Genomic DNA, 14,104 nt, shown 5'->3' with positions numbered 1-14,104 from the left:
GTTCTTCCAAGAATAAGTAGATGGAGGGGAAACAGCCCATTTATAGGATGTGTCGAGGATGAAGCCCACGTAAAAGGCTGGAGAGACTCCTTATTGTGCAACAGAGAGCAGGACTCTTATTATGATATAATAACCAGTGTGGCTCGGGAAAGGCAGAGATTGTGCTCTCTGGGTCAAGAGCGGATGAACACGGCACACCCTGCAGGGTGACTAGGAAAGAGAGCAGATGCTCAGGGTGCAAAAGACATTAGAAAGGGTAGGGTCGGGCATTGGCCTTCATCAGAAACCCAAGGGAAAAGCAAGGCAGGGCCCTGTTAGGAGGGTAGGACTGGTTGTTTTAGTGGTGCATATGTCTCTTTCTTTAGCCCCTTTTCTGTGTGTGTGTGTGTGTGTGTGTGTGTGTGTGTGTGTGTGTGTGCATGTGTGCACATATGTGCATGCACACAAGCACATGAGTGTGCATATGCATGCAAGTGTGTGGTCTAGAAGCTATGGGTGGTGCTTAATTACCCACCACCTTTCTCTGGGATGGCTGAAGGAGAGGGTTATTGCTTCCTGAGGCTTAAGAGCTAGGCTGTAGAAGCTCTGAATTTGTTCGCTTGAATAAGAAAGCATGCATACCCCCAATGGGGCCCATTAATGATGTCAAAAATATAAAATTGAACCAAAATATCTAATATTTATAATGCAGAGACTTTATGTTAGCTGAGGGAGGTGCCTAGCAACCATGCACTTGGGAGGAGATGAGCGGTTCTGGTTGCCCGTTGTAAGGGTGGTTACATCCAAGGTCGGTTATTCTCTTGTGCCTGGTTCCTATTTTAATGGAAGGCTTTCCAAATTACATCCTTTGAGAGAGAGAGAGCGAGAGAGCATGTGTTTATGTTACACCATCTGTCATATCTCAGGAAATAAAAATAGAAGAAGCTGCCCACTTGATCATGTTCTTAGAACCTTTGCCCAGTAGTGTTAATAAGAGAGGATTTGTTTTGTAAAAGAATTGCAAAAGAAAGATCAGAGATACATTATTTTTTGTTTTCTAAGAAATATACATGTTCAAAACCAAATTCCAGGCAAGGAAATACAGATTTATGTCCCAGACAAAGGAAACGAATGGCTAGTGTTCTAAAGTTGTCCATAAAATGTTCAGCACCTCTCAGTGTCTTTCCATTGAAGAAAGAAGCACAGGTCTCAGCATGTGTTATTTGTGGTGTTAGTGCTGAATAAACGTGTTACAAATTACTTATGTGATCCTAGCTGCCGTGCCAATCACGAAAAAGCTGTTAAAAGTACAGAAGAGACTAATGTGATAAAGGCCTAAGAAAAGGTTATTTCTGTCTGATACCCATCACCTGATTTACTCATAACCTTAGTTAATTAAACTACATATGTTCAAATTTTATATTTGCATGCCTGTCCTTATTCATATTCTAGTTTCAGAGCAGAAGCTGTTAGGAATTTATTTTCTTTCAATATTTGCCAACCTCTCATTATTTTCTGAGACAGCCCTATTGGCATAATTCAGATGAAATACTAATACATAAAAATGCCCCACATGCTAATCCCATGAGCATAACAACGTTTTCCCATTTGCGGGCTCTGGTAATGGCAAATATGTGTTGTGCTTCTATTTAAACCAAAATGGAAGCTAATTATGAACAACTGATGAATGAGCTGCCACTCTATATGAAGCCACTGGCAACTCCACAGGCACATATTCCTGTAAATAATATTCTGGGAGCTTCCATATATAGAGGAATATTAATTATCTGATATATTTAGACCATGGCTGCCTCAACATTAGAAATGCACACCGTATCATGGCAGACTAGTTATGACATTCTTATCCGCTACTACAAGTGAATGTGTTATCATAAAAGATCAGGACTTCTAAATGTCGGGTTAATGTAGGCAGCTAACTGCAAGCCCTCAGCTAATGGCATGTGAGGGGTTTCTCCTTCTTGTTAAAAAAAAATTCCCCAAATGGCAGAGTGTGGGCCACTGATGTAATGCTCGGGAGTTAGACTCACATGTTTGTTTCCCATCTATTGTAATGCATGCCCAGCACATGCGAGGCCATGGTTTCAATCCCCAACACTGCAAAAGGAATGAAAAGTTTTGACATCAATTTCTTTATTGAATGTATGGGATGCACCACGTGCAGTGAGTATTACATATACAGCAGCAAACAGCAAAGCAAGATGGAACAAGGATTCTTCTGAAGAACCATATGTTTTAACAGAAGACAGCCAGGAACCAAAAATGTGTAAATTACAAAGAAAACAGTAACCATTCCCATGGAGCAGTATATGTGACAAGAGGGTCTTGGGTTGTAATTTTAAATAAATAATTAGGGAATGATTCATTTAAGATTTGAATATAGGAGTAAATCCTTGAAATGTGAAAGAGAGAAAGAGAACAAACAGCGGGCATGCCTGGGGAAGTAACAGCCCAGTCGAGAGAAGGGTAGCCAAGCGGAGCTATATTGGAGTGTTGGGAAGAGGAAAGAACTAGCAACTAGTAGAATGCCATTCACAACTGTACTGAGATGGCATTGCCATTCGGAGCAGCAGATTTCGGCTTGTTAATCTGGTGATGGCTGTTTGGTATCTAAGTGGAGGGGGTGTATGTGTGAAGTTCAGAAACAAGTCATGAATGTTGATGGAAAGATATGTGGTTTTGGACTATAGATGGCACTTAAAAGTCGCGAGACTTGAGGCTGTTTGGTGTGGGAGGTGTCTGGAGGCTTTCTGGACAGCACCGAAAGGACCCACAAAAAGACGAGAATGAAACTCGGTTCAACCCAACTCAGGTACTGGGGCTGAGCCAAAATTTCAAGAGGATAATTTTGGAAAAAAGTTCTGATTACGATTACTCAGTCCCATTAGCACACCAAAACTTAAGGCATATTTAAATGGAAGCACTTTACAAAGTACATATGGCTCCTTCCATAAAGATGGGTTCTGTTGACTTACAAACACTGCTCAAGAGAAAAGGCTAGGAAAAATGACCGAGGTAAATACAGTGCCTGGGGATTCAGGATTTGGCCTTCCTAAGATAACATAGAAGTCACTTAGGCTGTTGAAAAGCACAAGGGTGTCACTCACAAGGATGTTTTATGGCCTAGAACTAATGTTCAAGGTTATTGGGGGACGAGGTTCCTAGGACAAACAAATATAATATTCTGTGGGATACGGGTGGAGCCTGGCCCAAGCTGGAGCAAATGATTACCGGGTTGTACACTGCATTTCCCCCAGCATGCTGAGCCAACGGTCAAGTGTCTTCTCACTTTTGGAGAGACAGACTGGGTGTTAACTCTTCCAGGCTTCCCTAGTGCTTATCTCTGTGCACAAGGTCCCCTAGAGTTGGGTATCTGTCCCCAAGACGTAAAGGGAGACATCCCAAACTGATCCTTTGCCCGGGCCGCCATTAGGAGGCCAGATAGAGTGTGAGTATTCCCATGTACAGAACTTCAAACAGAAAAAGAGGCCCCAGAGGAGAGAACTGGGCTTTGGAAATGGGTCTCACAAGGCACAGATTTTTTTGCCTCGGCATACAAAATAGTATTCTAACACCCATGCCTGTCAGCTACCAAAAAAAAAAAAAAAAAAGAGGGGGGTGTCCTTCTCTGGCCTTTAATGTGTCAACAATATCTGACAGATTCATCTCTTGTGTTCTAAAGATATATATACATATATATATATATATATGAAGAATAAACCCTGATAATGTAGAGGTCACCCAAGAAATACATCTCATACCACCTCACAGAATCCATCTATGTATTCTGTCTGTGGACACTAAATTGAGGACCTAGTGATTAAGTATTTAGACGAATGTTAACCAAGTACGTTTTGGGCTCTAGGTGGCTGAGAGCGTTGTATGTGAGAATGCCACCAACATGATCCCCACCCCTGTGCCGCTCTGTGATTTTAGAGACAGTGTTTAATGTGAAGGCAGTCTTTAACTGCTGATCTCTGGAGCAGTCTTTTTTTTTTTTTAATTTCCACTTCTGTGTAACTTGAAGATATGACTTGAATAACAGAACCAACTGTACCAGAGAATTCACAGTTGTTCAAGGATTCAGATCTATTATTACATATGTGAGGGTGGAATGAGGGGAGGAGAAGGGGTCAAAAGGAAGGGGTGATTGAAGGCAAGTGGGTGGGAGACGTCGTGTTTAAACTGCACTATCCGGGCCCTGAACACCCACAGAAACATTCCATTTAGGGATGTTAATGCAAAAAGTATATGAATAAAATAAAATAAAAAGTTTCAAAAGAATTATTGAAAATCATGGGTGGGAAATTTTATGCATTCCTTAGAGATAAACACAGTCTGGACCATACTTAATATGTTTGAAAGACTGAGTTCTAAGCCTCTGATTTTTTTTTTAATTTTTTATTAATTTATTCTTGTTACATCTCAATGGTTATCCCATCCCTTGTATCCTCCCATTCTTCCCTCCCTCCCGTTTTCCCCTTATTCCCCTACCCTATGACTGTTCCTGAGGGGGATTTCCTCCCCCTGTATATGCTCATAGGGTATCAAGTCTCTTCTTGGTAACCTGCTGTCCTTCCTCTGAGTGCCACCAGGTCTCCCCCTCCAGGGGACACGGTCAAATATGAGGCACCAGAGTTCGTGTGAAAGTCATTCCCCACTCTCCACTCAACTGTGGAGAATGTTCTGTCCATTGGCCTAGAAACCCACAAGTAGAACATTATGATAGGCAGATTTAGGCCCAGGGGTCCCGCTCAAACTAAGGCACCAGCCAAGGAAAATACAGGCAGTAAACTTTAAACCCCTACCCAGATCTAGCCAAAGCCTCTGATTTTTTACTTGTATTTCTATGAGATTCTTACATAATACTCTTATTGACATGTGTTGGCTCCACTGTTTATCCTTCATCTTATCCCGTGAAAACTGAAACATGGATTTTCAAGCACAAACATGTGCGCATCCTTGCTGGCTTTGAAGAGATTGGGAGACTCAGTCTGACTCAGATGTGTGGGAAGTTTTGATCTTCCCGAGATCGAAGAGCTCAACAGCACCGTAGAAAAGTGACTTTTATGAGACACTGAGCTGTGTGAGAGGGTTGTTGTTGCTACTGCTGATGTTGAAAGCACTAGGTGTTCTCAATTCTTTTATTTTTTTTCTTTTTAGTATATTATTAAAAACGGTAACAAAGACATCGCCCTTCAGCCAGCTCTAGAGTTTACGCAAATTAAAAACCATACAATGCGTGTGCCAGGCGAGGCTTTGTGTACAGCCTCAATGAAAACCATGAGGTGGGAGCTGAAGTTCTGTTTTCACTGTCAGTTAGTGAAGAGCTCCGGGGAACAGGGAGTGTGCTTTCGAACGCACGCTGCTGTGTCACTTGTGCTGAAAACATCATCCCCGCCCTTCTGGCTTGTTCTTTATGAGCCAGCCATAGAAAAGGAGTGACAGAGGCCTGAGATACCTTCCTGGCCCTTGACCCCTTCAGTGTGTGGCACACGTGGGATTGCTAGCTGGCCCTACCCCTGCTCACCAGAGCTACCTCCCTGATCGCCAATGAATTCCAGTCTGAGCTGCACCTCCACCGGGGCAGCCTTCAGCAAAGTGTTCAAGTCTAAAAACTGCACCAGTTCACACAGGTGTGGTGCTTCTCTTGGCAGATGCACGTGACATCCCAACAAAGGACTACATCAGGCACAGATGCTTAGAAACAAAACAAAACAAAACAAAAAGGTACCCAATTTGGAGTCTGCCCAGCTATAGGCTCTAGGCAGCTGCCCTGAGTACATCCTTTTTGACTTACCAGACAGAATGAGGAAGAAGGAAGGAGTCGTGGAAATTTCTGCATCTGTATTCCCTCCTCTTTTCCCCACATCTCTCCACAAGTTCCATCCCCTAGAAGCAAAGTGCAGAGATCCACAGGCTGCGTTAAAGACAGGGCAAGAGCTTGGCTGTCGCCTTTCAAGCAGGAGGGTCTGAGTTTGGTCCCCAGCATCCATGCACAAAGCCAGGCAAGTGGGTGCTGTGTGATTCAGTTTAGAACCCCAGGACGCATGTGCCAAGCCAGGCATGCTGCCATGTGCTTGTGAACCCAGCAAAGGGGAAGCCAAGACAGACAGGCAAACTTTGCAAACCCTAGGCCAGCGAGACACCTTGTCCCAGAAGAGTATGGTGGACAGCTCCTGAGGAGTGACATCGAAGACAGTTCTCTGATTTCCACATGTTCACATGGACGCATGTGCAGCTGCTCCATACCTGTACCTACATGTATATGGAAAGAAAAGAAAAGACATACTGAATTGTTGTGGCTCCCAGAAATTTCTTTAAATCCAAGGCAAAGCTTTCCAGGGAAGCGATTGCAGTGGAGGCCTCTGGAAAGTCAGACTCACAAGGTCGTGGCCCTCATCACCAAGTGTCTTGACTTGCTAAAGAGAAAGCAGAGGAGAGATTTAATAGCAAAGAAAATCTCTAGATCTAACTGCCTTCTGGGAGCACCTTTCAGTTCGTTACCTCTGTGGGCCTGAGCAGGCCTTGCTCCTCGCTGCCATGGGGCTGGCCAGTAGTCGCTTTTTCCACTTGAAGCTCTCTGTGCCCTCTCATCTCAGGTTCCCTCTCCCCATTTGCCTAGTTAACTTCTCTAGGTTCAGCACATCTCACTTGGAAATTTGCTGCCTCTCTGACCTGTGTGAGCTGGTTGTCTCCTAGCAAAGACATCATCCTCCAAGGATTACCAGCAACCACTTTGCATCTCTTCTTACGGTTTATTTTTAATTAACATTTACTTCTCTGACCAGCCATAATTTATAATATGGTTGAGAATTGCTCTCTTCAGCTCTTTATGATTGCCCCATGTCCCTAACAGTGTCTCCCATGTAGCAAGCACTTAGTAAATATTTGATGACTTATTGAATGAATGAATTGAGAATTTATTTCACAAATGAATCAATGAATGAATGTATTTTTTTTTTTACTTCAGATTTGTTGCAGTCAAAGAGTTGTTAATAGGGGCTTGAAAAATCTTATACCAAATGCCGCTCTATGGCTTTAACCTATTAAGAAGGAAAGAAGTCGTGGAGCCTACCTGAAACAGGGATAAAGATACAGCCAAGGACCAAAATGGTGTCAGTAGCTTTCTCCTAGGGCCTCTGGAAGGGAGGAGCAATGTAGCACCCATGATCTCCGTAGGAAGCCGCATGCCATTTTCAGAACTGGTTCTAGTGCTTTTGTTTGAATCCATCACAATTTCTAGGTGGATCTTCAATCTCTAGGTGTTTTAATGATGCTGTCATCTAAGTGGGGGTAAAAAGAACACTCTGTGATCTAGTGAATAAATATCATACAGTTTGAACTTTCGTGTAGTTTTTATATCCAGTCCAAATTGATTTTTTTTAAAGGGCACGTCTGACATTCAGGGAATTTCCAGAACATTTACCAAGACAGCTGTCTGCTAGTGGGCTGGTAGGTATGCTGGAGACTGTAACAGAGGTTTCATGGGTGCTAACGTGAACAATAAGCTGATTTTAGGAAGAGACAGGCAGCTTCAGGTCACTTAGAAGACAGCAGGAAAAGTCAGTAAATGATTATGGGCCATTAGAAAATATGATTGATTGTCCATCATGTAAAATACTTTATCTTGTTTGGCAATAAGCATGGAGCTCCTGGCTTTTGGCATGCTAGCTGTGCATTCTGCCTCTGAGCTACATGCCATGCCACTAAAATGCAGCTGAGAAAAAGGTCTTGAAAGGACTTTGTCTCCCCAAGTGTGAAGAGGAGCTAAGTGCTCATCACTAAAAGGCTGCTGTCCTTCCCGGTGCATTTGTTTTGTTTCAGATACAGGCTCTGGTAATAATCCATGCTGGCCTCAAACTCTGATGGTTTGAAGGTGACCTTGACTATCTGGCCCACTTGCCTTTTACTTCCTAACGCTGGGGTTACAGGTGTGTGCTACCACATCTGGTTTGATATCTTTATCAAAAAGAAGTTAGCTGCCTGCTTCTTTGTTACTTCTTACTCTAAGGAGATGAGAGGTTGCCGGAGTCGGTTGTGAGGACATCTGATGCCCAGGAAGCTTGAAGGACCAGTGTGCCAGACCCTGAAATGGATTTGGAAAAGTTTTGGGAAAGAGCTTTTTAGCTCTTTAGCTAGACTATAAGTGCTGTCAGCTGATTCCAAAGAAAGCCAAGGTCATAATAACTAGTAATTGAAAATAATTTATACTATTTAAGGTGGTTAATTGATTTAGATTGTATACTATTTAAAATAGTTAATTGACTTAAAATGGAAATTTATTTAGACCTTGTTTAACCTTAGCTTTATAGTGGAGTTAATATAGTATAAGTTCCTTAATAAACAGTATTTTAAGAGAAATGTATTATAGGTGACAAGAACATCTTTGACCCCCAAAGTTGACTCAGTACACACCCCCAGTACTCACTGCGAGCTACCTGATTCAGTCAGCTTCCGATTTCCGTGGTTCTTGGGTAATAAAAGTGTAAAGGATCATGATATTCTTCACACTAGAACCAAGCCAAGGCTGAGAAACCTTCCTACTCCAGCAGGAGAGAAAGCTAATAAAATAAACCTTAGAGAAGGAATAGGGAAGGTCATGACCTCAAGAACACAGGGGACAGTGTCTCCTTGGGGACTGACGTGCAGCAGGCAAGGCCAGGATATGTGTCAGAGCCCTTTCCTGCCCCTGTGCCAACCTTCTCATGCCAGAGTTTAGCAAACCCTCCCCATAGTCTGCTGTGGTCCTTGCCCCGCCTCTCAATTTCTGGGAAGCATCATTTTGCCTGTTTTCCCTTTGTGCTTAACTTTTATTTCTTCCTTGTCTACGTAGAAAGTGTCCTGTGGAGTACAAAGGGTTTTTTGTTTGTTTGTTTGTTGTTTGAGCAAATAGACACCTCTATCCATTTTATTCGAGCCATATCATGTTATTGCAGTTTGATACAGAATTTGATCATTAATAGCATGCACCATGACAGCGAATGATGACAGTCTACCCTACAGAAACAGATGTGAGAAATTTGTTCATCCTAGTGTGGTTATGGGAGAGAAGATTGGGCGTGAGAGTTCTGAAATTTTGTTGGGAATTTGTTTCTTTTCATCAGTAGCAATTAAAATGTGAGTGGTGAGGGCACACTCCAATTTAACCTCCTTTTCCTTCTTTGCAGCACCTGAGATTCTCCGAGGCTGTGCCTACGGCCCTGAGGTGGATATGTGGTCTGTAGGAATAATCACCTACATCTTGTAAGTGATGAAAAGCAACCTTTATGCAAACACGCTTTGCCTAGCACTTCCTAGATATTAATAGCTCTCATGAGAACCGATGTTGCCCTTTGACCTTTGGTGGTGTCTCTTTCTACTCTCACGGTGGTTGAAAGCACAGTCTCAAGATGAATATTGCTTTTCACATTTTTTTTCCTGGAGGGTAGAATCTATCTAGGGCTTCTCCTTAGCTGGTTTTCCTATGCAAAGCCCACATTTGGGGAAATGCTTAACGATCATAATGAGTGTAGAATCTGAATCCACCTAACACACTCTGTCATTTATTTGCATCTTGCTAAACAGACTGTTAGTCCTTGGAGGAGAGCTGCCCCTTGTTTCTTAAGAAATCCCAAACTAGCATATTTCATATCAGAATATTTCAAGCACATTTACCTATTGATTTATTTTTCTGTATGTTAAGGTTTTGAGGGCCTTGGGCTGAACACTGTGAATAAAATGAGCTGATTATTCATTTTCTGCTACCTCCAACTCCATTACTGAGCTGCTGTCTAATAAAAAAAAAAAAGAATAAGGAATTTCAGGAAATTTGCCAAAGTGGTGATGTAGTTGAAGGAAACAGTGAAGGAAAACATATGTGAAGATTGCTTAAACCCACCGTCACTGGATGCACAGCAGAGTGGCTTAAACAAGAGACCTTTACCTCTCAGAGGTCTCAGTCTCAGAGGCTGGAAGCCTCGGGTCAGGGTAGCTGCAGGCTCGGCTGAGGGGCTTCTTCCGGATTTAAGAAAAGTTCCTTTGCACTGTGTCCCCGCATGGCAGAGGGGGGGGGTGGAGAGAGAGAGAGAGAGAGAGAGAGAGAGAGAGAGAGAGAGAGAGGGAGAGAAGAGAGAGGAGAGAGAGGAGAGAGAGAGACTGAGAGAGAGAGGAGAGAGAGAGATAAGATGGGGGGGAGAGAGAGAGAAGAAGAAGGAGGAGGAGGAGGAGAGAGGAGAGAAACAGAGACAGAGAGGTGAGAGAGAGAGAGAGAGAGAGAGAGAGAGAGAATATTTTAGCTCCTGAGCTATGTGCAAGAATACCACATGACAGGAAGTGAAAAAACAAACAAACAAACAAACTACACTGTTCTGACTAGTTTTATGTCCTCTTGACACAAGCCAGAGTCATGTGAAAGAAGGGAACTTCAATTAAAAAACACCTGTGTAAGATCCAGCTGTAATGCGTTTCCTTAGTGATTGATGAGAAAGGGCCCAGTCCATTCTGGGTAGCGTCATGCCTGGGCTGGTGGTCCTGGGTTCTATAAGGAAGCAGGCTGAGCAAGCCATGAGGAGCAAGTCAGTAAGCAGCATACCTCCATGGCCTCTGCATCAGTTCCTGCTTCCAGAATCCTGCCCTGTTTCAGATCTTGTCCTGATTTCTCCCAGTGATGGACTGTTATCTGGAACTGAAAAGTGAAATAAACCCTTTCCTCCCCATGTTGCTTTGGTCATGGTGTTTCATCACAGCAATAGAAATCCTAACTACGACATGCACAAATAAGGAGCTAATTTTTTCTCCCTCTATAACATAACATAACGTGTCCCTGGTTATTATTTGGGGCTGAAATGTGCCCTGAAGGGTTGAAGACTTGGTGCTGTTAGAGAACTTGAGGAAATGAAAACAGAAAAATAAGTTGCATTTATTCTGAAAAAACTGAAATGCACAGTAAGTAAAGCTCCATGGAAAAGCCACTGTTACGGGAGAGGAAGAGGGAAGAGAGACCATATCCTTGAAGACACCTTCCCCCTGGGCCAGTACCAAACCAGCTGGACTCATGTCTGTATTTCTCCTGTTTTCATATTCTTAGGGCTATCATAGGCTATGGATGAAAATGATAGTGCCACTCATGGCTGGTGTGTTTCAGTTTCTTGCCTCTATCAGCCCTAAGTCAGGGACAGTCCGCTTACTATCATCAAGTCCACCAGCAAGGATCCTTGGCACATCCGTGCGCTCTACCACTGGACTTGGGGATCTCCTTTGTTTAGCCTTCACGTACACTTAGTTAGGGACTGGTAACTTGCAGCTATGGCATCTAGACATCTGATGAGTTGCACTGGGTGGCTCAGAACCAAAGGAGAGGAGAGCACAGACGCAGTGGGGGAAAGGATAGCATTAGGATCTGCTCTGCTGTTGCTTCCTGGGAAAGCTATGTTGTGAACGTCAGTTAAATCTCAGCATGATTGCCAAAATGAGGCAGCAGTTCTTTTCCCACTGCTATCCGTGTACATAAACTCCGGGCTTTATCTTTTTATGAGTTCATCGATAGAATTCTATTAGCTTTTGTGTGCATGCGCATCTGTGTGGGTGCAGGTGTACGTGTGCACATGTGTGTACTTGTGTGCGCAAGCATGTGAGGGCCAGAAGACAACCTAAGGTATCATCTTTCAGGTCCTGTCCCTCATTTTTTGAGGCAAGGTCTCTGTCACTGACCTGTAGTTCACAAAGTAGGCTAAACTGATTGGCAAGAAAACCCCGAGGCTCTACTGTCTCCGCCTTCCCAACATGGAGATTACACGTGTGTGCCACACTATCTGGCTTTTTTAAAAAATGGGCTTTGGTGACCAATCTCAGGTCCTCATGCTCGTACAGGAAGCCATCTGAGCCATCACCCAGCCTTTAATTCTTACTGACATGGAAACCTCTGCTTCCCGTTGCCCCCTCTTTTTATGACATCAGCTGGTTTAACAAGTCACTCCTTCAGACTTCTGCTTACCTCTTTTGTGCCGTGGCCTCATTATTTCTGAAGATGTTTTTAGTTTGGAAACAAAGGCCCGCAGCCATTTCTCCCAGGAGTTTCGGACATTTTACCTTTGAGAGCTGTAGCTAGCACTTGGCATCTGATGATGCCCCATGTCACCAAAGACTCAACTTTCTCCTTCTGCTTACAACACTGCAGTTCCTCCCAGAGGATTGGAGCTAACACGTGCAGCACATTTACACACCATGCCCTGTGTAATGTAATGCTGGCAATTTCCCAAACTGCCACTGAAGTTCCACCACGGGAGCTTTACGCCATGTGCGTGTACGTGCTCTCCCACTCTGTGTTGCGATTCTTCCATTTTGACATTTCAGGCTGACATAGTATCAGCTGTTTGCCTCGGTCGTCAAAGAGTCAGTGACGTGGCTGAGATGAAAAGTTGCTGGAGGACCCTGACTTTTATTATTGTCTTTGGTTTTCAGAATAGGAAACACAGTAACTCCCATGAGCCAAGCCCGGAAAGCTAGCTACTTCCTCCATGACTAACCAGTAGCAGGCTCCACTTTCCCAGTGGTAGAGAGGACAGGGCATCCAAGGAGAGGGACCTGTTCACCCTGCTGTGTTTGCACCCCTCTCGTCAGGTGGCTCAGGTACAGGACTCTCCGGGCAGACTTTGGCAGGGGACAGTGCACTGATGTCTTTTTTTAGTCCCAAGTTTTGCATTCTCCCTGGATAGCTCCACAGTGTTTGGAAGAGGCAAACATTCTCCCATGGAAGCATTGTGTGAGCCTAAGAGACATATGAGAAGGCTTCTTCCTGGAAACAGTCATTTCTGGAAGCTTCTCATGATGCACCGCAGCAACCTAGCTGCCTTGGAGGGAGAGCCAAAGAGGGGGTCTCTCCACTTTTCGTTATTTTCCCACTTGATTTTCCAAGGGAACCGGTAACTATCTGCCTGGAAAGACTTAACTGTTGGAGCTGCCCTTTCCCGCCTTGTGACCCAGAACCGTCCCTTGTCTCTAACCAGTGTAGGCTTGGTAACCCCAGCGCAGACACCTGCTTTTCCCCCTCTTTTAGGGTGTCAGAGGTGCACCCCTGTTCCTTTTCTTACACTGTTTCTTTTGTTGTAGTGGAAAGGGTAGGTGAATGTGGGTAGGTAAAATGAGGGTCACTTGCAAGAACTCAGTCAACCCAGGCTGCCCATCTGGTGGCTGCCTGTGGTGCCTGAATTAACGACGTTACCTCTACCTTGTTTCAGTCTGAAATCCAAACTAGAATAATATCTGAAAATAGCAGACTTGTGCTAATTTTTGTGGAGTTCTATTTCTTTCTACTTTTAAACCTGTATGTTTAACTCTTCCATTTTATACTAAATTGGAGCCTGAATCAATATGTCTAATACTGCTTTAATTCTCGAGAAAAAATGCTGGAAAATAATTATCATGACTTCTAAATGCTACTGTTTTAATTGTGGTTTTTGTGCCTGTTGTTGTTGCTACTGTTGTCATTATAGCTTTTAAAAGAAATTTGGTTCTTTCCATTCTTAGTTTCTGGGAGTGAGGTTGTGATTTTATGCTGTCTTAAATTATAACAAAACAATTACACACCTGTACAAGTAGATTTACTTGTAGGGACTATAGAAAGAGAGGTCTTGAATTTTTGCAGAAATGTGATGGAAAATACGTGATTCTATTTTTTTCCCTCCAGACTTTGTGGGTTTGAACCATTCTATGATGAAAGAGGAGATCAGTTCATGTTCAGGAGAATTCTGAACTGTGAATATTACTTTATCTCCCCCTGGTGGGATGAAGTATCTTTAAACGCCAAGGACTTGGTAAGTGTAACAACACAAAGTGGGATAATAATGTGTAGCTAAGAAATAGTAAAAGATATTTTTTAAATAAGCCACTTTTGACATAATCATTTCTTTATAACTTTAAGGTATTTTTAATTCAAGAGGCACATTAATGCATTTTCCTTTGAAGAATGAAAAATAGATATGCCTTCAGTCTTCCCTGGCTAACTACCATAATAGCATTATTTAATGAATTTTTTTTTAACCTGGTAAATAGAGGGCCTTTCAAATAACACTGTTAGGGAATTCGAACACCATTCACACAGAATTCTGCTTCAATGTGGCTTATTTAC

General features: G+C 43.2%; 1 protein-coding gene across 1 annotated transcript in view; it reads left to right on the top strand.

Moving 5' to 3' along the window:
- Positions 1-14,104, top strand: part of CAMK4 (calcium/calmodulin dependent protein kinase IV) — a 214,302-nt gene that overhangs the window by 186,661 nt on the left and 13,537 nt on the right. Inside the window, exons 8-9 of the mRNA XM_084779436.1 lie at positions 9,168-9,243; positions 13,664-13,790. Coding sequence (XP_084635562.1) covers positions 9,168-9,243; positions 13,664-13,790 — 203 coding nt within the window. The remainder of the gene's footprint in view (positions 1-9,167; positions 9,244-13,663; positions 13,791-14,104) is intronic.

Source organism: Acomys minous (genome assembly GCF_964271855.1).
Source record: "Acomys minous genome assembly, chromosome: 4".
In the NCBI taxonomy this organism is placed as follows: Eukaryota; Metazoa; Chordata; class Mammalia; order Rodentia; family Muridae; genus Acomys; species Acomys minous.
The sequence above is the reverse complement of the archived record's forward strand: the minus strand, read 5'-3'. Positions and strand labels throughout refer to the sequence as shown.